At 41.5% G+C, this 21,519-nt stretch overlaps 1 protein-coding gene across 1 annotated transcript in view; it reads right to left on the bottom strand.

Moving 5' to 3' along the window:
- LOC139691771 (chondroadherin-like protein) overlaps positions 1–21,519 on the bottom strand; it is a 60,360-nt gene that overhangs the window by 32,636 nt on the left and 6,205 nt on the right. Inside the window, exon 2 of the mRNA XM_071589631.1 lies at positions 346–669. Within this exon, the coding sequence (XP_071445732.1) occupies positions 346–653 (308 nt within the window). The 5' untranslated portion in view covers positions 654–669. The remainder of the gene's footprint in view (positions 1–345; positions 670–21,519) is intronic.

A 21,519-nucleotide genomic window follows, 5' to 3' on the forward strand; every position in this document is an offset into this window, starting at 1 on the left:
TTAATCCAAAGTTTGGGTAAGGCATACGCACACAAAAGAAAATTTATCGCAAAAAGTGCTTCAAAACCGGTATGCTCTAAAGTAACGGCTTCTTAAAATTCACAGCCGACGTCGCCAAATATATTTACTGCCTATGCGAACCATGGAACACGGGCATACGAGGCAGTAAAAAAAGACGACACGAGCCGATGGAATTCCCGAAGGGGTCACAGTTGGAGGGCAAGACGAGCCGGGGGTGAGTGCGTAATACGTGGAAAGTACGCGCCAACTCCCACGCCCGCCGTCCCTCCCCCATCCACCCACGCCCATTCCTTCCCGTCTGTATCGCCCTTCGTGATCACTCACGGAACTTCCTTGGCGTCGTGTTGGCTCCTCACTAGTTTCGTCGTCTCGTATGGCACCAAGGCGAGGCCCGCGGACGCGAGGGCCAGGCTGGCCCTCTCGCACCTCAAGGACACGCCACGGTCCCCGCTGATGCACTTGCAGGGGTAGATACGGCGGGAGTTCTGGGGGCAGCGGTGGCTGGGTCCCGGGGCCACGTAGCCACCGCGGACGAGGGCCACCCAGAGGCCCAGGATCAGCAGCGAGATGAGGGCGAGGGATGGGGCCGCGTGGCCCCGCGTCCCCGACGTTCCCGGGCGGGTGACAACCATCTGCGGCGACACTGTCCTGTGTTCAAAGCAGAGAGGAGGGAAGTCTTGAGAGAGGGATAGGGTGAGCCTCCGATGTGAATCCGTCTAAATGATAAAAAAGTGTGGATGAAGCAGAGAGGAGTCTAGCTAATGCGGACCTCCCGAAGGCAGAGGGGGGGCGGGAGGGAGAGAGAGGTGAAGGGGAGCGCAGGGGGGCAGGAGGGGGGTCGAGTGTGGGTCGCGTCTCGGGGGAGGTGGGGCGTAGTGAGGTATGTTTTTGCGGAAGGCGCTGGGGATGGCGCTGTCGGCGACGTCCACCAAACATGGGCACGCCCACGCGGAGGGGGGACTATGTCCCGTATTGACCGGGGCCGGGTTGGGGAGGAGATAGAGAGGTTAGGGGGGATTGGCGATGATGCATACGAACGCCCACGTCCCGGGTCAACCCGGTCCCAGTCGAGAAGTCCGTCGATACTAGACGCCTCGCTCTCACCCTCTTCACCAACCGGGGAACTGGTAGCTATGCAGAACACAAAAATAACGCCGTTTGCTCGAGTAACTGGGACGAAATTGTGATCGCGCCCACGCTTTGACCCAAGTCCTTCGAGTGGTTCGACTGGATTGGCACCTGATTTGGTTCCGGGAACGAAACCATAATTTAAGTTTACGCATTTTCATGGATTGCCTTTTTGCTTGGATTGTACGAAATTTGGATGGAGGATGTACTCGTATTGAGATGAGGTAATTTGCTGAAGACCGTCATAGCGGGAAGAAGCCATTGTGGGCAGGGTAAAGGGAGGAAAAGTATATCAATTTTGGTCGAAATGAATGGCGGGGTTAACCATGGAACTCAGTGTGGTACATGCAATCTAAAAGTGATTTGATGTAATGCAATATGTTAGGCTGTTTCCGTTTTGTAATTGTTAGGTTGATCCATCAAAATAGCATCTTTAAACAGTAGGCTGCCCTTAATAATAAGTGATGTTTGGCCAGTTCTGCCGTATGCACAAGTACCATGAAGTCACGCATAATCATGCGCATTAAATCTATTATATAAACTTATTTTGATCGCTGGGAAAGATCATCTATACATTTGTATACCTGTATCCATAGTTCATCTGTATTTGCTCATTCGTACACATTTTCTCCAAGAAAAGTTTCTACAGGTAGAATATTACAATTACAGTCATTATTCATTTGAAATTAATATTCATTTGATTTAATACAAATTTACAGAATACACTTTAATATTGACGGGATTGAAATAAATTATAGGTGAAAATAGCAAAGACATTTGTTGGCATTGACTTGTGCTTGCCACCAATAATATGTCAATATCGTTGAACCTTAAAGTGAGCACGTTAATAAACAAATAGCTCATAAATCGTCTTCAATAATTGCAATAACAAAAAATTTGTTTTAATTTGTAGGGAACCGGATGAATTAAACAATCTGCGAGGAAAATAATAATTATTCTAATCTACTGCGCCGGGTTCTGCGGAGAAAACACCGCAGATCATGGAGACATTGTAAAGCCAAGAAGCCCTCAAGCAAATTGATCATACGAGGATATCGGCAACTTCTCCCTGAACAGCTTTCGCTCTTCGTCACTGACCGATAGCTTGCTTTAACGCACTCGTCCCCGCAAGTGATCATTTAAAAAATCTATGGAATATCTTTTATTCTACCAAATCTTATCGTTAATACAATTTATCTAAATCCACAATTTCCAATCTTAACTCAAGATTGGAAGTAATTATGTAATTTTCATATTAGGTAAAGAAGCTTATTTCAGTCGGAGATGAGGAAAATTATTATTCGAGAGGAAAAGTCCGTGTGCAGGCAATTCCACAGCTAAGTCACGCCCTTCTCAAAATTTAGGTACTCCGTTTCATGGAAATATTCCAATGAGTAGCCGCCAAAGTAAAATTGGCCTTTATGTGGTACTCTGGAGGTTGAGGTGTTATTAATCAGCAATGGGTGAAATTGATGGCACCAATTTCGTACGCCTCAACCTCTACTCTCGGGTACGAATGGGATCCCGAGAACTTTGGGTTAGCTGAACCAAGCGAAAAAGGAATACAACTTTGTAACCAACGGATTTCCAATTGTCCAGCGGTGTGTTCCTAAAATAGATTGTTAATGTCGTCATCTTGGAGAGTTAAAAATCTAGAAATAGACGTAAATAAAAAACTTAGGAAACTTGGGAGTAATATTTTGGGGAAAAGAAAAAGTTAAGATTCAGGTTATACCTGATTTGTGTAAGAAGTGAATGCGATCAAAGAAATTAGATCCCAGACGACAAAAATCCGTGTACGCCTTAGACATACTCCCTTGAGCCTAAAATAAGTGTAATTACCATCCGCTCCGAACACCCGTTTACTCCATACTCATTTATCCTTCAAATCCTATTACTCGTGTTGAGTGTGTTCAATTAAAAACAATACTAAATATGAAAAAACAATCAATGGCATATTGCATTGATTGCATTCATTCACCATCAGTTTCGTTCTTTTAAATATATTGTCACTAGACTAGAAAAGCCTTCTGGGATAAAATACGGCATTTTAGTTAAACACCGCTTGCTCTGATATCACAATTTTCCTTTCTGAAAACACACCATCTTTTTATTGCCACTTGGTCGCGCTGGACACTCACAACATATATATTTTTGTCTTGTATTTCTACCAATCCTTTCCCCTAATTAAATAATGCAATAAACAATGCAGCGTAAAATATTTTATTCCATTATCCTCCCTCACTCACCGGGTAAAGACACTGATTCACTCGTGGCGAGCGCTCTCTTTCTGCACACCAAATAGTCGAGATAATTGCTTTGAACTTTAGATCATCCCGGGGCTTCTGGTAAAATTATCGCGTCGGCACTTTGTAATACAAGGGCTACATGAGTTTCTCTAGCATGCTGGAATCAAATGATAGCTTAGGCACGTTCCCTTCCCCGGATCATGGGACCGCAATTCTAGGATATAATAAAAAGAGCGTGGGGAAGAGAGAGCTCCGGGCGATTTGTTAAGGTTTGCCGCAGACGTCGTACCCCCCGCCGCAACTGTACTATTTCCTTAATCGGAGCTCCGCCAGCGTTTTGCAATCACTTAACGGTACAATCGAAGGATTCTGGAATTCAAATCGATCGCCGAGTGTTTAACGTTCGCACTTGTGGAAAGTGACTCGGCCTCGATTCTTTCTCCCCCCCCCCATCTCCGCCAATGTAATTACCCAACATTATCCCGCGGAGGAGAGTCCGCTCTAGCACACCCGCCCTCCGAGCAGAATGAATCTAACCGGTGTTCAGCGAAGTGATAACATTCCGACATCTCGCACTCGAGGAGAGTTGCTTAAGTATGCGCTGCATCATACCCGTCGGCCATAATTTTTCAAGCGGGCGGAGTGATTTTATTCTGAGGGAAGGGGAATAGCTGATGTTCCCCATCGCGCTCGAAGCATTGATGAATTTATGTCGATGAGCATTTGGACACACGGAGACGAAGTGTACTTCGTTGTCCATGAGGAGCATAAGAAAGGGAAGAAGTGTCCCGGGCACGTTTACAATACTTTGCATATTGATGTTCAGTCATTTGTTTCCGGCCATGAAATTGAACCCTTCAGTCTATCATTTTTCCCTATTCCAGCTCTTTTATTACAATAATTTTTCCCTTTCTCATGAATTCTTAATGATGTCACTGAAGTACTAGCGTTGGTTATTTATTCTGAAAGCAGTGTGCTTCCAACTCCCCTGCTCTAATCTGTACCTTGCTGCTCATATCTGACTTTGTCTACGAGGATTTTTTCAGCATCCGTTTTCAGAACCGCGTTTCGAAAGCTTCTTTGGTCTTCTTTGACCTGGTTCTAATTCATACATACAATGCCTCACTCCACACAAAGGACATTCTTCCTTATTTTCAGTCGCAATTTGTTCGAGCCCAAATGTTGCTTTTTCTGCATGAATGCTTCGTCCGCCATGCATTACTACGTCAGTGAAATGAATGTAAAGTAGACTTGGTAGACCGAAACTGATGCATGATAGGGTGATGTCATCTTTTTCCAAAACAAAACCAGCGCACCTTTGGATTAGGGTGATTGACCGTTCCTTATTTTATTTTACAAATAAGCGCGTGAATCATATTGTAATCAATTCCCCTCAAATCTCCCTGCCTTCGAAAAGATTACATTTACGGGTAAGAAGAAGATTCTAGCAACATTATATTTTTCAGCAGCATTTTATGCTTCAGCTCTGTACAAAGGTTGTGAGGTTTACAAGAAAGTGTAAAGGCTAAGTTAAGTGTTAAAATAGGAGATCAATAACTAGAGCAGGTGAAACAGTTTACCTATCTCTTTAATGTTTTGGACCAAGATGATCAAAATAGTGGGAATATAAGAAGAAGAATTGCTCTAGGCAAAGAAGCTTTTACCAGGAGGAAGTTGAGGAACAGGACACTAAGAAAGGATATTAAGAAAATATTAGTGAAAACTTTTAAATGAAGTGTGGTTTTATACGAAGCGGAGACAAAATCGTTGAAGCAAGATGATAAGCGTAGATTGGAGAATTTTGAAAAAAATGTGGGTGTGGAGTAGGATGGAAAAGGTAAAATGGACGGAGGGAAAAAAAGAAGAACTGCGAGGCAAGATGGGGGAGGAAAGGGAAATGTTGGGAGAAATCCAAAGAAGGTAGGAAAGATGCATGCAGAGCATTCTGATTGGCAATGGGATGTTGAAGACTGCGGTAGAGGGGAGAATCTTTGTAAGCGAGGAAGGGATAGGAATAGGATAGTCACGTTAAAAGGAATGACGGAAGGAAGGAAATATGGGGAATTGAAGAAGTATATAATGCAGTGTCAGAGGCTTTGGCTTTGTTAGGAGATAAAAAAAGGTATCGTTGATTGAGCCTACTTTTTATCGTTTATCCTCAAATTGGCGCACAAATTCTCCTGGTTCACCTTTTGAAGCTAAATTATTTTCCATAAAATATAAATTGATGACCCCTAGAGCTGTGCTGGCGGGAGTAATAAAAATTGCTCCTAGTAGGGTCACCCATGCCAGATAGGTCGAAGGTTAGGAGCCAGACGAAAGGTAGTCCACGCAGCGTCTGTTCCTCAGTGAGGCGACTGCAATGGCGTCTGACCCCAGTGGGGCGGCCAGTAAGTGATGGTGTCACGTTAAAAACACTATTGAGGAAGGCAACGGGAAACCACCTCAATTATCATTCCCAAGAAACATATGATGGACTATACAGATATTTTGAGTCCTGGCAACCACGGGGCTCGGCCCAATCGGCCGTGTGTCGTGCCCGGCAGCGGGGGAGGCAAGGCTTCCGCGGTCGTCATCCCACGAAACCCTTGCAAGGGAAAACCAGCAGCAGCAGGACAGAAGACGCAGGAGAAGAAGACCAAATTAGTTAGAATAGGAACGTGGAATGTTAGGACAATGATGAGGACAGGGAAATTGGAGAATGTTAAGCGAGAGATGGAAAGGGGAAATATAGATATTTTAGGTCTATGCGAGGTGAGATGGAAAGATAGCGGGGATTACTGGAGTGATAAGTATAGAATAATATACGGCGGTGGGGACGAGAGCCAACGAGGGGTTGCCATAGTATTAAATGAAGAGGTAGGAAGAAGCGTAGTCAACATAGAGCAGGTAACGGATAGAATACTACTAGCGGAGATAAAAGCAGAACCGACGAACTTAGTTATTATTCAGGTATACATGCCACCGAGCAACCATAAGGAAGAAGAGGTCGATAGGATATACGATCAGTTAGAGGACACAATCGCGTGTGTTCCTGCAGGGAAACATTTGATAGTGATGGGGGATTGGAATGCGACGGTAGGCGAAGGAAGAGATGGTGATGAGGTGGGGGACTACGGTTTAGGCACAAGGAATGTCCGCGGGGAGAAAGCAGTTGAGTTCTGCAGGAGACAGGGGTTAGTCATCACCAACACTTGGTTTAGACACCACAAAAGACGCAGGTATACATGGAAAATGCCAGGTGACTCAGGAAGATATCAGCTAGATTATATCCTGGTTAGACACAGGTTTAGGAACAGTGTGATAAATTCCCACAGCTTCCCGGGAGCGGATGCGGACTCAGACCACAATTTAGTTGTTATGAAATGTAGCGTAAGTTTCAAAAAGATAAGGCAGGGGCGGCGAGTTAGAAAATGGAATGTAGAAGCATTAAATGGGTTGAAAAGGAAGGAGTACAAACAGGCGGTAGAGAAAATCATGGAGGATGGTATAGGGCTTAGTATTATCGAAGAAAAATGGGAAATGATCAAGGAAGGGTTGTCTAAAGCCGCAAAAGACACTATGGAACCGTTAACGCTAAAAGGACTAGGAAACCATGGATCACGGATGAGATGATTACAAAGATGGATGAGCAGCGAAAATGGAAGAATATAAATACAGAATTAGGCAAAATGAAGTACAAAGAATTGAACAATAAATTGAGGCGGGCAACAAATAAAGCAAAACGAGCATGGTGGAAGACGCAGTGCGAGGATATGGAAAGTCTTCAGAGGAAGAGAGAAATCGGTGCGCTGTACAGCAAAGTTAAATCGTTATCGGGAAGTAAGAAAGGAAGAGCTATGCTAACAGTGAGAGATAAGGCGGGTAAGGTAATAGCTGACGCAGGAAAGATCCAAGAGAGATGGAAGGAGTATATAGAAGAACTGAATAGTAAAGAACTCAGACCAACAAAGTTAGACATTGAAAAAGAAAATGACGTAGAGGAAGACAGCTTAGGTCCAGGCATACTAGACAATGAGATAGAAAGGGCATTAAGGGAGATGAAACTAAATAAGGCCGTGGGGGTAGATAACATTCCCGTGGAACTTTTAAAATGCTTAGGAAAATGTGGGAGGAAGAGGCTATATGGGCTGATCCGTAGTATTTATGAGGAGGGCATCTGGCCGGAAGACTTTGTGAGATCAGTTTTAGTTCCTATTCCGAAAAAGGTAAAGGCCACGTTATGTGAGGACTATATGACAATTAGTTTGATATCCCACGCAGCTAAAGTTGTTCTCAGGATCATAAACAAAAGGATAGAGAGTGGAGCAAATGATTACTTAGGGGATGATCAGTTTGGGTTTAGGAAGGGGAGAGGTACGCGTGATGCCATTGCAGTAATGAGATTATTAATCGAGAGGAATATAGAACACAACCAGGAGGTATTTGCCTGTTTCGTAGATTTCGAAAAAGCGTTTGATAGAGTGAATTGGGAAAAACTAATGAGTATATTGCAGAAAATAGGAATAGATTGGAGGGAAAGGAGACTAATCCGCAACCTGTACATGTCTCAGACTGCTCAGGTGCGGGTGGGAAACGGGGAGTCGGGATGGGCAGTGTTAGGAAGGGGTGTAAGGCAGGGTTGCCCATTATCACCGTTGCTGTTCAACCTTTATGCAGAGGAAATGATCAAAGAGGCATGGGAAGAACTCGAGGTAGGAATGAAAGTGGGCGGGGAATTCGTAAAATCAGTTAGGTTTGCTGATGACCAAGCTTTAGTTTGTCAGTCAGCCAAGGGGCTGCAAGCATTGCTGAGTGAATTGGAAATTCAGTGCGACAGGTATGGAATGAGAATCAATATTAATAAAACAAAGGTTATGCGATTTTCTAGAAAAAAAAAGGCCAAGCATAACATTAAAATAGGAGGGCAACAACTAGAGCAGGTAGAACAGTTTACGTATCTCGGTAGTGTTTTGGACCAACACGGTCAAAGTAGTAGGGACGTAAGGAGAAGAATTGCTCTAGGCAAAGAGGCTTTCACAAGGAGGAGGGAGTTGATGGCAGGGACTTTGAGTAAGGATGTTAAGAAAAGACTCGTAAAAACTTTGATATGGAGCGTAGCTATGTACGGTGCGGAAACGTGGTCATTGAAGCAGGAGGATAGACGTAGACTGGAGGCTTTTGAAATGGGTGTAGAGAAGAATGGAGAAGGTGAAATGGACAGAAAAGAAAACAAACGAGGAAGAACTTGGTATGGTGGGCGAAGAGAGGGGTTTGTTGGGAGCAATCCTATGGAGGCAGGAAAAGTGGATGAAGGGGGTGCTGACCGGCAATGGGATGTTGAAGACTGTGATAGAGGGTAGAATGTTGGACAAAAGAGGAAAGGGAAGGAACAGGATAGGGATGTTGGACGGGATGAAGGGAGGAAGAAAGTACTCAGAGATGAAGAGGGATCTGCTATAGAGTAGGATGATGGATTTTGTGTTTTGTTAGGAGTTATAAAATATTTGTTTGGTAGTTGGGTCCATCCAAAAACCTACCTTAACCGGTAGATTACCTTAAAAATAAAAAAAATATAAATTGTAATATTTTGCCCACAATTTAACAATATTTTAATAAATGGTAATTCATTTCCATAAATGCGAAGAAATGCATGATGACGCTCTATCGGAATATTTTTAAGATTGCTATGAGCGCGTCATTTATACTTGATGTAGCATTGATTGCCGATACACCTTTTTTATGCGTTCTCAGTTAAAGTACCCTTTTGTTATGTTATTTCGATTATTCTAATGTCAAAGAGACAAATTGTCTTTCATTTATGAAAGTGGAGGAAGCCATTATGCGTATTTTATTGACTACGCTCTTGTATGAGCTACAAATGCTTTCACTAGCGCCGTTGCCAATTGCGTAATATCATTCGAATGGAAAAAATCATTGAACCGTGAACCCCAGCTTCCATTCCCGTCGCAAATGTACATACTTATTTGCAAATTTTTCCGGAGGTCAGGAAAAAATTGTGGGCGTGAAGTTTCTTGCTGAAGCTCATGACTCACTTTCACTCCCCTCTTCCTAGTCGAACAAAAACCCAAAAGGAGCGAGAGTAGGAAGGAGGAAGAGAAAGGGTTTTCACGGACCGATTCGGGGAGCTATAGGTACCGGACAGAGAGGGAGGGGATTATTTATGTTGAATGGATAATTGGTGCAATCTCGTAGAAAACATAAATAGAATAATACCTGTTTTCTTCAATCTTTCATAGCGATCGGTACAATTTAATGCCGAGGAACCCCAAATAATTGGGAATAAAAGTGCATAGAGGTGAGTGGACGCTAAATCGCCAAATGGCATGAGTTCCCCTTCACTCTGTTTACCTTAATCACGTCATTCTACTGCAATTAGTGATTACTGTGGCAAGTAACTATATTAAAATACAATTCTGAGAATGAATTATAAGTGAAAATGAGGGCGTAGTCTTTTAGGCCTCAGTGGAAATCACGTCCAAATTATGGAGTTCACGGGCTTTCGAAATTATTATTCTTTTTTTTTTGCTTTCACGTACCATACGTACATAAGTCAGCGTAGGCATGGCAGTACGAAGTGCTTCCGTCAAAACAAGACGTTTGAGCACTGTCAAACAAAAGTTGTCCTTGAACGGAAGTAATTAAGTTCGAGTTCAAAAACATGTCAAATGATATTATGTAATAACATACTAAAAAAACGATTTAATCATATTATACTCAGTAGAACGGCTTATGAATATGAAAGCTAAAAACGCACTTTCCAATCCATCACCTAGATTGCGCCTTAGACCCACGCACATCTCTTTTCCTCGCCTGATCAAATCGCCCCCGCATTCCTCCGACGAGGAATCTGAACCTCTTAAGGGACCTACAATTACCCCAATTTTGAACGCCCTATCCTCTTCTCCAAACCCGTTAGGTTCGGACATGATTAAATATAATGTAGCAACTTTAAAAATAATATTCTTTTAAATTAGCAATCTCTCCTCTTAGGCATCCACAATGAAGTTTCTACGAAATGAATCAACGAGCGCACCTTTCGCAAAAAAATAGAAAAGTATTCGAAGTCCGCTCATTGTAATGGGCTCATCAGGGGAAATCAAAAGGGTCAATTTTTGCGTGTGTGTGTGTGTGTATATATATATATACACACACATATATATATATATATATATATATATATATATATATATATATATATATATATAACTCCGTCAAAATTATCAAGAAATAACGTGTGAGTGATCTTTTTTTGTGTTTCTACATTATTTGTTACTGTGTAATGTACTATTCGGCAGTTCCGTGTTACATCGACGAAATCATCTGTATATATATATATATATATATATATATATATATATATATATATATATAAACTATAAACACAGTAATCAACCCGAGGGTCGGTTTGGTAGGTGATGGTAGAGTTCACCCAGTACTAAGCCTGACGGCATGTGAAATTCACTCATCGGGGTAGGAGGGCCAGTTCCTTTCCCTGTGCCGGTTATGGCTTTCCGGGAAGATCTGGTACCCAAAAAATCACATAGCTTGTATATAGCTGCAGGTGCCCAGAGACTTGCCCGGGAATCGACCCCTCCAGTCAGTCAACGCTCTACCCCCTGGACTACCGCAACCCCAAACCGTCGGTTGACGAAATAAAGGAGAATGCTACGAGGCTACTGATGACTTCCGAAAAAGGACTTCGCCGATTGTTTTGAAAAGTGGAAGAGACGCCGAGATAAGTGTGTTAGGTAAGGACGAGTGTGGGGGCTAAGGGCTCATTGTTGTAATTGAGTAATTTTATAGCTGAATGCACAAATCAGCCGCCTTACTCGTAATGAGCCACTGATATTGAGACATTGCCAACGTTCGCACAATTCACATTTTCTGAATATGCGAGCCTCCTTAGGAATGCAGTAGTTCATAGATGATTTGAATTACATATTATTATTACATTATCGGGTAAATGAAAACAATTATTTTCAAATTAATTTATCAACGAAATTAAATATTTAAGTAATTTAATAAAAAATAAATTATGATGTGGAATATCAATTATCGTGTAAATAGAAATAAATTCTGCGGTGGCGGGCCTCATAAAAAGGAGTTTGGGCCGGGTTGTACACCGATATATTAAGAGGACGACGTGATGAACTCCAGTTGCTCCTTAAGTCGCTAACGACGCTGCGCAGGAGGTCTGCAGGAAATGCTAAATTTCGAAAATCACAATGAAATGCACCCTATGTATGTATGTAGCTAGAGGGCGGAGAGGACAGCCCGCTTCTGGAGGCACTTTCAGTCTAAGTAGTGCAGTAGTCGGGGAACCGGGGTAAATTATTCCTAACTGTGCATACTCTACTACCGCGGGCTTCACTTCTTGGAAGTTTTAAATTTCCACTGAAAAAGAAAAATAGTATAACTTCGCAAAGAATCAATGGTGCGACTGGTTTCACCGTTGATCGGCATCAAAATACTGTAAAACGTCGTACCGTTAAATTTTCATTGGAATAGTACGATTATTTTATTTATTCAACGAGCTGTGAATAGGGTGAAAATGCAAATCTCGGAGAAGAGTGGGGGGAGATGGTGAAGGGCAGACAGGGGGGCGGCAAAATCATGGGGCGCCCTGAGAGACAAAAACTTTGGCTCCACGACTGGGTTTGCCTGATGAGCTTAAACGATATTCGACGAATTATTCAAAACTACGCGGTAAAATCGACACAGCCAGGAAAAAGTTCGTGAACTCATTTTCATGTTTCGAAAAGTATAGCTCATTAGTAGGAACTGCCCTACGTATTAATACGGGACCCGTAGTTATTCTGTTTGAAAAAATACATATTATTTGTGGATCAGGAATAATTAGAATTCCTATGCTGAAATGATTCAGTATCTTGCATATTGCATAAACGGTTAGTGAAACTGACGTTAAAAATCGGATTGCGGGTCACCTAATAATCCCCGCCACACGCGCTTTCGCCTGCTTGTGGGATATATTGTTGATGTAGATACAAAGATTGATATCTCCCACTCCGAGGATAATGTTAATTAAAAGGAGTTATTCCCAAAGCTATTCATTATATTGTATAAATTAGTGACGTCCATACACGCCCCGAAACTTTACTCTTTCCCCGCTTTAATAGGTTAGAATTTCGCACAAAACTGAATTATCCTCCAAGCCTTTGTAAATATACATGCTACCTCACAAGCTACTGGAATGGTATATGGCAGGAAGTCTGTCTATCATAGCACGTAACTATCGTTATTTCGCGAGCATGAAAGTCTTCTTGAAAAATCAACAGAGCCAATACTTCCATAGACCTATCGGGATATTGATATTTCGCTAATATGTGTTGTCTTGATTTAAGTGACCCTTAAACGAATCTGTCTTCGACCTGAAATTCTGCTTGAGTAGAGCCCACCTGGTACTATCAATAATACTTCAAATCCTTACGTTCATACGTTCAGGGTTGGGAGAAGTTCCTTTCCCTGTGCCCCCTGTTTTTACAGGAAACTCCAGTACCTATAAAATTAATCCGCTCGATCTAAGCGGGACATTCTGAATTAGAAGACCGCGCCTACCTGCCTGCAACTAGACGCAGTAAAACCCACCAGGCTACCATGTCGCGTCGACTCTCATCAAGTTTGTAAACACGGTCAAATTTTCAAGTAAAACGGGCATGTCTTCTGCAACCAAAGGGCGTGTTGAGCTTGCGTTCACGTGGGCCCCACGCGCGGCCAGTGGGGTTTTTCGGTGGGCGAGCGGCGTAGAGGGAATGACATCATGTCGCCGGGAGGGGCCGCGGGAGCGCTGACTTATGGGGAGTGGAAAATCATGCCCTGATCGGAAACGCGAGCTTGATTTCTGCGTCGGAAAGCAGGTTTCAGATCCAGTCACGGGGAAGGGAGGGGGAACGTAATGCCTTCCGTGAGGCCGCAGTTGCCCGCGGGGCATATGAATTCGAGGTATTTTTCCCAAGTCACGACAGTTGAAAAGTGAAAAGCTGCATTTGCGAAAGATTTTCGGTGAAAGGAATGCTTTGCATTTCACGGGACCGGAATTTATGAAAACAGTATACAAACTGACAACTGGTTGGCGAGATGTTTTTCAGAATACACAATGAAAATAATGCTAAATATTTTCGTAACTTAATTTTTCATTTGAAAATATGAGATATTTTACCATCATTTACTAGAAATGCGGTACCCCTATTTTTGAGTTCACTTGAGTCAGCTTAAAAAACGTGTTTTTTGAAACACAATTGTCAATAGATACCATTTAATATTGCAACTCGTCTTAGATTGTACCCATACGGAATGATCGATGATCGTACATAAATTTATAAAATTAATTATATCACCTCAGCTAAAATCGGAGCAATAAGTGACGAGAGTGGATGGCACATAGTTAATAGATTCGTATTGATGAAAAATAGTCCACCCGCTATTTAATTAAAGTTAACAGAGTGACGTGAAAACACGCTCGATTATTTATTGTGGGTTGTCAAAAATAAATCCCAAGCCAAGAACATGCTGAAAATTGCATCAGTTTGTCAATATGAAATCCATTTGGTGGAAGAAAATATGATGCATTCTCATTTTTTCTGAGGCTTTAAAACGAATCCACTGATATGCATGAGTGATTTCAACGCGCGGGTGGCTTGGGGGCAGGAAAGGCTCCAAACTCCATAATGCTGAAATATGCGGGGAAACGGCGTGACTAAGGAAATAAAAGGTTCGAGAAGGCTGAGAAAAAGTCTCAAGATAGTCTTTGGGCGGCACTCGAAATAAGACGGCGAATAAGCTAAGGAGACGGTTTCCAAATGTTTAGTGTCCAAACATGCGGAAAAAATGTACTGGGAAGGCTCTTACCTGATCGTCAGACCGTATCCATCTCATTCCATAAAAAATGATGATTACAATAAGATTCGTTTTACTTTTTTATCGCAGGAGATAGTCGAAAAAGCGATGTGACCCAGCTTTCTTGTCATAATTAGACCGCGAAAGTATCGCATGCTGATCATTTCTAAAATTTTTGGTGTAAAGCTGTCTGCTTCAGCTTCTGGGCTAGATCGCGCATTTTCACCATTTTTTCTAGATATCTAGCACGATACATGAAAATTATGTTTTCAAAAAGTAGTGCGGTAAGGCTGCTTACTTTAGCTTCTGGGTTAGAACGCCTATTTACACAAAATTTTCCATGTCCAGCGTGATACAGGATAGTTATAATATCTTGGTGGATTAAATTTTGTCCCGCGTGTGAGGAGTGCTCTTACTCGGATAATTTTAGAAGGAATTGCTTGAAAGAGAATGCGTAGGTACGCCGAAATCTTTTCCAAATCTAGGCATAAAATCCCTCTTGCAAATGGAAGAATTTTCAAGTTTCAAGGCCTGGTTATTTCTTGGTGCCATTCAGCTGCATCTCTGCCGTATCTTAGCTTTCAGAGAAACTCTGAACCTTATACCATTTATATCATGGGAAATAAGAAAATGCGATGTGAAGATACGAGGAGTTAGGTAGTGAATATATATTTCTTAAGTGTTGCCCCCACAATTCCTAAAATACAACCAGTTATAAACCCGAAGGCTGGTTGGATCCGTGAGGGCAGAGTTTACCAAGTACCCAGCCCAACAGCGTGTGAAATTCACACATCAGAGAAAGGGGGGCCAACTCCTTTCTCTATGCGGCCTGTGGTTTCTCAGGAATATCAGGTACCAAAAAAGCCGCACAACTTGGTTGTCCAGAGGGAATTGAACCCAGTCCTTCCGGTCAGTATCCCAGCGCTCTACTACTGGTCTATCACCTCCAACTAAGATTAACTGTATTAAATTTAACATTAAAAAGTATTTTACGGAGTATATGGCTGTTTGGATAGGTTGGGAGGGTCACCTATTACTAAGCGCAAAAGCGTGTGAAAGTCACGCATCAGGTTAACAGGGGGGTAGATCCTTTCCCTGAGCTATCTATGGTTTCTCAGGAAGATCTGGTACCCGAAAAATCGCACAGCTCGGGTGAAGTTGAGGGTGCCCAGAGACGTCCCCGGGAATCGAACCCGGTCAGTATTGGAGGCACTCTACCCACTAGACTACCGCGTCCCCCAAGGAACAAACAATAAGGGGTAATCCCAGGAGGCTTATTGTCGGAAGAAGATTTACCGAAGGAGATAGTGCACATCCCCATAAGGTACCTCAAAGAATTAACTAAATAGGTCAAGCATGAATGTAGAGTCTCGATGAGATCTCCATCGAAGAACGAGGCCACATTTCAAATTCTCAGAGGATGATTCATTTCTTCGCGAGAGTTTAAGTAATGTCTTTCATTTACTCACAACCGGTGATTGAATATTAAACAGTAAGTGATAAAATATTAATTTAACGAAATATCGAAATATTTTACGTAATTTTTACTGGAACATTACACGTATATTGAGGATCATTGTGTATTTGAAAAGACCAGAAAATAGATTTATTTTAAGTGCATGGACAATATACATATAATTTGATAACTTTTAAGTGACTCCTTTCTGGAATTGGTTTACTCCCGATGTTCACGCCGCAATAAAAGTTTTTGAAGATTTTTTTATAACTACTGAATCATTTCACATATTTTGGTCACTACTAATTGCAAAAAAATCGTGACGACCAAAAATTGACAATCGAGTGATATCGGTAATTGTCCTTTCCATTTGCGAAATGTGATTAACGCTCAAAATTATTGTTGCTATTACCCAACGGCCCGCGTTTAGCTACGTAATTTCGGTATTTTACGCTGCGAATGAGTTTAAATCGTAGCATCTCTGTTTCTGCTTAGTAATTCAAATTCAGAAGCCAAGGACACACGAGCACTTCCTGTTGTTTTTACTTCACACGCTATTTCTCTAGGGCTATTAGTGCTTTCCGCATTTCATTTCCTGTTCTTCCAATCGTCATTTTCTCCCCATTAACACCTGTTTCTTGTTAATAGATGTTTTGTTATTTCGCCAGAAAAGCCACTATTTTAACAGGTTATGGTCCTTTAGAATTGGGTGGGAAAAGAAATTAAAAGTGGATGATTTTTTGACACCATATTTTTTTCTTCCTAGTCCTCAAAAACGTTAAACATTCATCAGTAATGAAATCTCTTACAAAAGATATTATAAAATATGCACCCCGCTCCCAATATAATACACTCCTTCCCCAAGAAAAGCAACTTCCATGCACACCACTCATCTGGGTTTTCGACAAGGTCAATGCATTAAATCTCCACCAGTAAGCCGCTCTAACATATCATCACTGTGCCCGTAAATTTAATCTTAATTGAGCATCAAGCGGTGGTGCGATGCAGTTCAATCTTGACCGAATTTTCTTCGAGAACCAACATTTTTAAGCAGCCTCATTATTTCTACACTTTCGCGTTCTTCACAGATCACGACTTTAAAAAATGCACAGACTACGCCAGTCTTAACAATATTGGGTTAATGTACATGCGTAAAATGGTTTTTCCTGCGAAACATTAATTCGTTGGTATTTCTCGGCAACTGAAACTAAAACTGAACTTGGTTGCGGACATTCAGAACGTGGTTGGACACCACGTTTCACGACGGTTACAGATAGGTTTTGAAAATAGGAAAACCCATTTATCTGTTTTTTTCTAATACTGGCGGTCCTGCATGAGAGTCAAGTTTGAAGTGCTGCTAGCAAGCGGATAAGGCTCGTAACGTCATCAATCGAACCATTATAAATACTTTTCGACGCCCCCAAATTAGGTGAGAATTCGTCCGAGTGTCGGCACTGCATCTGCTTCATTTCAAGTAATAATATCAAATTAATGTCATTCAATAAATTGATTAAATAACAAGTTGGCTTTGGAACATGCTGTATTTACCTATAATATGTTGACTGTTACCGCACTTCTCTCCTGCCAACTGAATTTCCTCGCCCAATAAGATAACGTGAAGGAGGCTAGAGCAGTTCCACCCCAGAGACTTCGTATAATCCCGGGGACCGACCGAGGATCGCCGATTCCATTTCAAAACTAACGGACTTGAACCGGGCCGATGAAATATGGTCCGCTCGGGGCCCCACTCCGACCGCCCGCCCAGTCAATCCCTCCCGGAGACTTCAACCGGTCCAGTTACTGCTGCTCGACGCATTAAGGAGCGTGACGCCGGGCGTGCGAAACCTTCCACGAATTGGATCGGATTTTTGCTGAGGGACGTCCGGTGGAGGGAAAGGTCGTCTTCCTCCAAGGCCGCCACCCCCCACCATCCTCCTCCCCACTCCCTCCTCAATGGCGGGAGGCGAAGGACACGCGGAGCTGATTATTGTAGAGGACCACGCCCTTTTATGTCGTTATTCCACCGAAGTAAGCATGTGTTATAAGCACAAACTGCATTCCCAGTCCCTGTCATGTTTTGCCTTTCCCCGCGACGTGGCCGCACGACAATTTACTCCTGGCGTGGAAATGAATCCGAGGAGCACTCATGATCACAATCACAGCAATCAACCAGAAGGTCGGTTTACTTCGGTGAAGGTAGAAATCACCCCGAACTAATACCTTGCACTAACGAGTTTAATTCACATATTCAGAGTGAGGGGTGCAATTCCTTTCCCGGTGCCAGCTGTGGTTTGTCGCACAGTTCTGGTAACCTGGAAAATTCTGCAACGCTTGGGTTTTTAGACGGGATATACAATAGCATGTACCGGGAACTTAACTTAACACGGGACTCAATCATCAGTTGTCGAAAACTCGATCGACTTGGGAACCAAGCAGCCGTTTTCATCAGAGCCAAATTATTTCGAGCGGCCCGTGACGCCTTTAAAAGTTTCTGCCAATTTGATATGACCGGTGGGTTTCCCAACCAACCCTGAGGAATGTCTGGTACCTCTTCCGTTCGCAATGCCTCGCAATTCAAAACATTTCGGGATGACTTCAGAGCCAGGACGGATCTAGGAATTTCTTCATGGTTAATGCGGACAGGCATTCTCTCTTCCTCCACCAAGTTCGTCATTAAACCGAAAACCTCCGCTATTAATAGCGACACTAATGGAAAAAATGATTAAAGTTGTCAATAGATATTATACAATGGGGGTAGATTTCATATTTCCAAGGAGTGAGAATCTCATATGCAGCCTGCATGAATTCTCAATTTCGAGCACACATTCTGTTTCCTCGATTCATCAATTTAAATAGAAATATGGTAAAATAATCCTATCTCTTAAGAACCAAGAATATTATTCTGACATGAGAGAGGTTCAGTAGAAAAAAATTATTTTTTGTCAGATCCAATAATGCGTTGCTATAAGAATTCCTCTGTCGTTATGCCAATACAAGGTCTTGGCTTGTAGTGCCTCCGCTCTTTTACAGATTTAGCGGTACATCTTCCTGATCTCCATTTCCGTTCTCATTGTCTCATTTGTAAAATACCCCAAAGTCCCACGGAGTAAATAGAATCTTCTGTTTAATTGAAGCCTTTTCCTGATAATTTTACATAATACGAGGCAGTGTCGCAAGCAGTTACGTACTTTGCAATGTCAGGCCGTATTTAAATACTATAAAATTACTGAATGAAATAACTGACTAATACTGAAATGAAAAATTGAATGCGTCTATTGGACCTTCACTGGACATTGCATAACTGAAATTGTTATGGACGACCCATCGATGATTTTCAATGGACCACCGATATTCTTATATAATTGCCCAACGTATTTACCAACGAAGCCGTATAGTATGGAGGGCTGGTTGGATGACGTCACGAAGACCCCAAAGCTCTCACTAATTTTGAGGCTGACCTTTTGTCGGATTGTCGAGTTCATGGGAGAGTGAAATGATTTGGAAGAGAATAACGTGTTTCCGGGATTTTTTTGATCGGAACGAAATGCAATGGCAACATGGTTAGCTGAAGAATGTCTGGTATATTCGTAAAAAAATGTATATATATATATATACATATATATGTATGTACATATATATATATATATATATATATTTATACTCGTATATATATATATATATATATATATATATATATATATAAACCATAACTACAGTAATCAACCCGAAGGATGGTAGAGTTCCACCCAGTACTAAGCCCGACGGCGTATGAAATTCAAACCTCAGGGTAGGGGGGCCAATACGTTTCCCTGTGTCGCTTATGGTTTCCCAGGAAATCTGGTGCCAAAAAATTCACATAGCTTGGGTGGAGCTGCAGGTGCGCAGAATCGAACCCGGGCCTTCCGATCAGTAGTTCAACGCTCTACCTCTCTCTCTCTTATATATATATATATATATATATATATATATATATATATATATATATATATATATATATATATATATATATATATATATATATACACATTCAAACACGAAATCCCGCCAAATTCTATTGTGTTCTTCGTTCTTCTTCTCTATTGTGTTCGTCGTTTATGTGTGTTCCTATCCCTTTTCCTTATATCTGTTTCTGTATATATGAGTATATATATATATATATATATATATATATATATAAAATATTTATTATTTGTATATATATATAAATTCATCCAAAAAATTTCCAAAGAAGGGAAAAAGAGAATTCCAAAGTTCTTTAACCTGTAGAGTGATCTTCCAGGGATACATTTCCGGTAAGGCACTAGAAATCCCATCAATAATTTTTACCTAACTGGACCGCATTATTATTTCTTTTAAAATAATAAAAAAAATTTTCTTAAAATAAAACTCGTCACTTTGTTTAGCAGGATCATATTACCTACCTTTTAAGGATCTAGGCATTTGATTTATCGGTCGCGCTAATGCCATGCCATGGCAGTAATCATGGGACCCAAAGTTATGCGTTTAAAGCTAGGAGAGACTGGGATATGGCTGAATACGCGAAATGACCAGTTGGATTGAAGAAATAAAATATTATTACAGCGATGTAATGATACACATTCTTCTTGCTTATAGAGAAGAGATAATAACACAAATTGATCTAACTTTCCTTGGAAAAAATAAGAATAAAACTAACCAGGAAATTTTTGTAAAGTTCATGTGTGAAAAAAGCTTGAATTTAGGAATTCCAAATCTCCTGACAACTAAGCGGAAGCTGTTTCATTTTCTAAAAATCCTTCAGCAGAGTGTTAACTGTAATAAAATGTGCACCCGCGCGTTACATCTGGTCCTCGGAACTGACCCTTTTTGATAACTAGAGAATATGATCTTCTAAACTGATGGAAAATTCATCAGCTGTGAATATTTTAACCACTATCCGCGTCTAGATCCTGTCCAATGACTGCACTGAGCGAGAGTCCAAGCTCCTATAGTTGACGTAAGATAAATGTATAGTTTCCAGATCTTCTCTTCAGTGTCGCCTGTGCTTACGACCTTTAGAGTAATTAATAAATAAACCCTATTTCATTCTTCGTTCGCTAATTTATTTCGATGGATTCTTTTTATTGCTGTTTTTCGTAAAAATCTGGAAACGGCCATTATAAATTGTTTATAAATAAAAATTGCTACGTAAAAACATCATATTTCTCATTATACAGGTCTTATTGATGACATTTTCGAAGAGCTGCAAAGTGATTTATTTTTCTTATTTACTTTATGCCTTCACTCCTCTTCTAATCTCTCGAAGGTTTATGTATTTGTATGTCCTTACTCTGCAAATTGAATCAGAACCGATTTGACGCCTATCCGTACCGTAACGAATTGAGAAATACGTATGAATTGAACTGACTTTCCCAATAAGTCTCGTAAAACTACATCCACCGCCTGCCTAAGATGTCACAGCCAACTTGGGAGTGTTAAGCATTCTGATAGAGTTGAGTGAACCTTATGAAAGCTCAAACCTGATTTTTCCGTTCGAGGCGAAGAGTTGAAGGTGCTTTTACGATTGTGGGCGTTATAGCAGGTGAACTGGCTTGCTTCCTCACATAGCTGATTAGGCTGATGGAAAATTTTGCAAATATAATGAACTCCTATCCTAACCTTAACGAGCAATATTCCCTTTCGGGAACACCAACAAATTTCTCGAGGGAGAAAGAACGGATGGGAGTATCTACGTAGAAGGGATTGCGTATGGAATTGGGTCTTGAAGGCATAATTTGTAACGATTAGAGTGGTATAAGACCCTGCTGATGAACACATATAAAAACTATG

Source organism: Hetaerina americana, unplaced genomic scaffold, assembly GCF_022747635.1.
Source record: "Hetaerina americana unplaced genomic scaffold, ioHetAmer1.1.p SCAF_1, whole genome shotgun sequence".
NCBI classification, from domain to species: domain Eukaryota; kingdom Metazoa; phylum Arthropoda; class Insecta; order Odonata; family Calopterygidae; genus Hetaerina; species Hetaerina americana.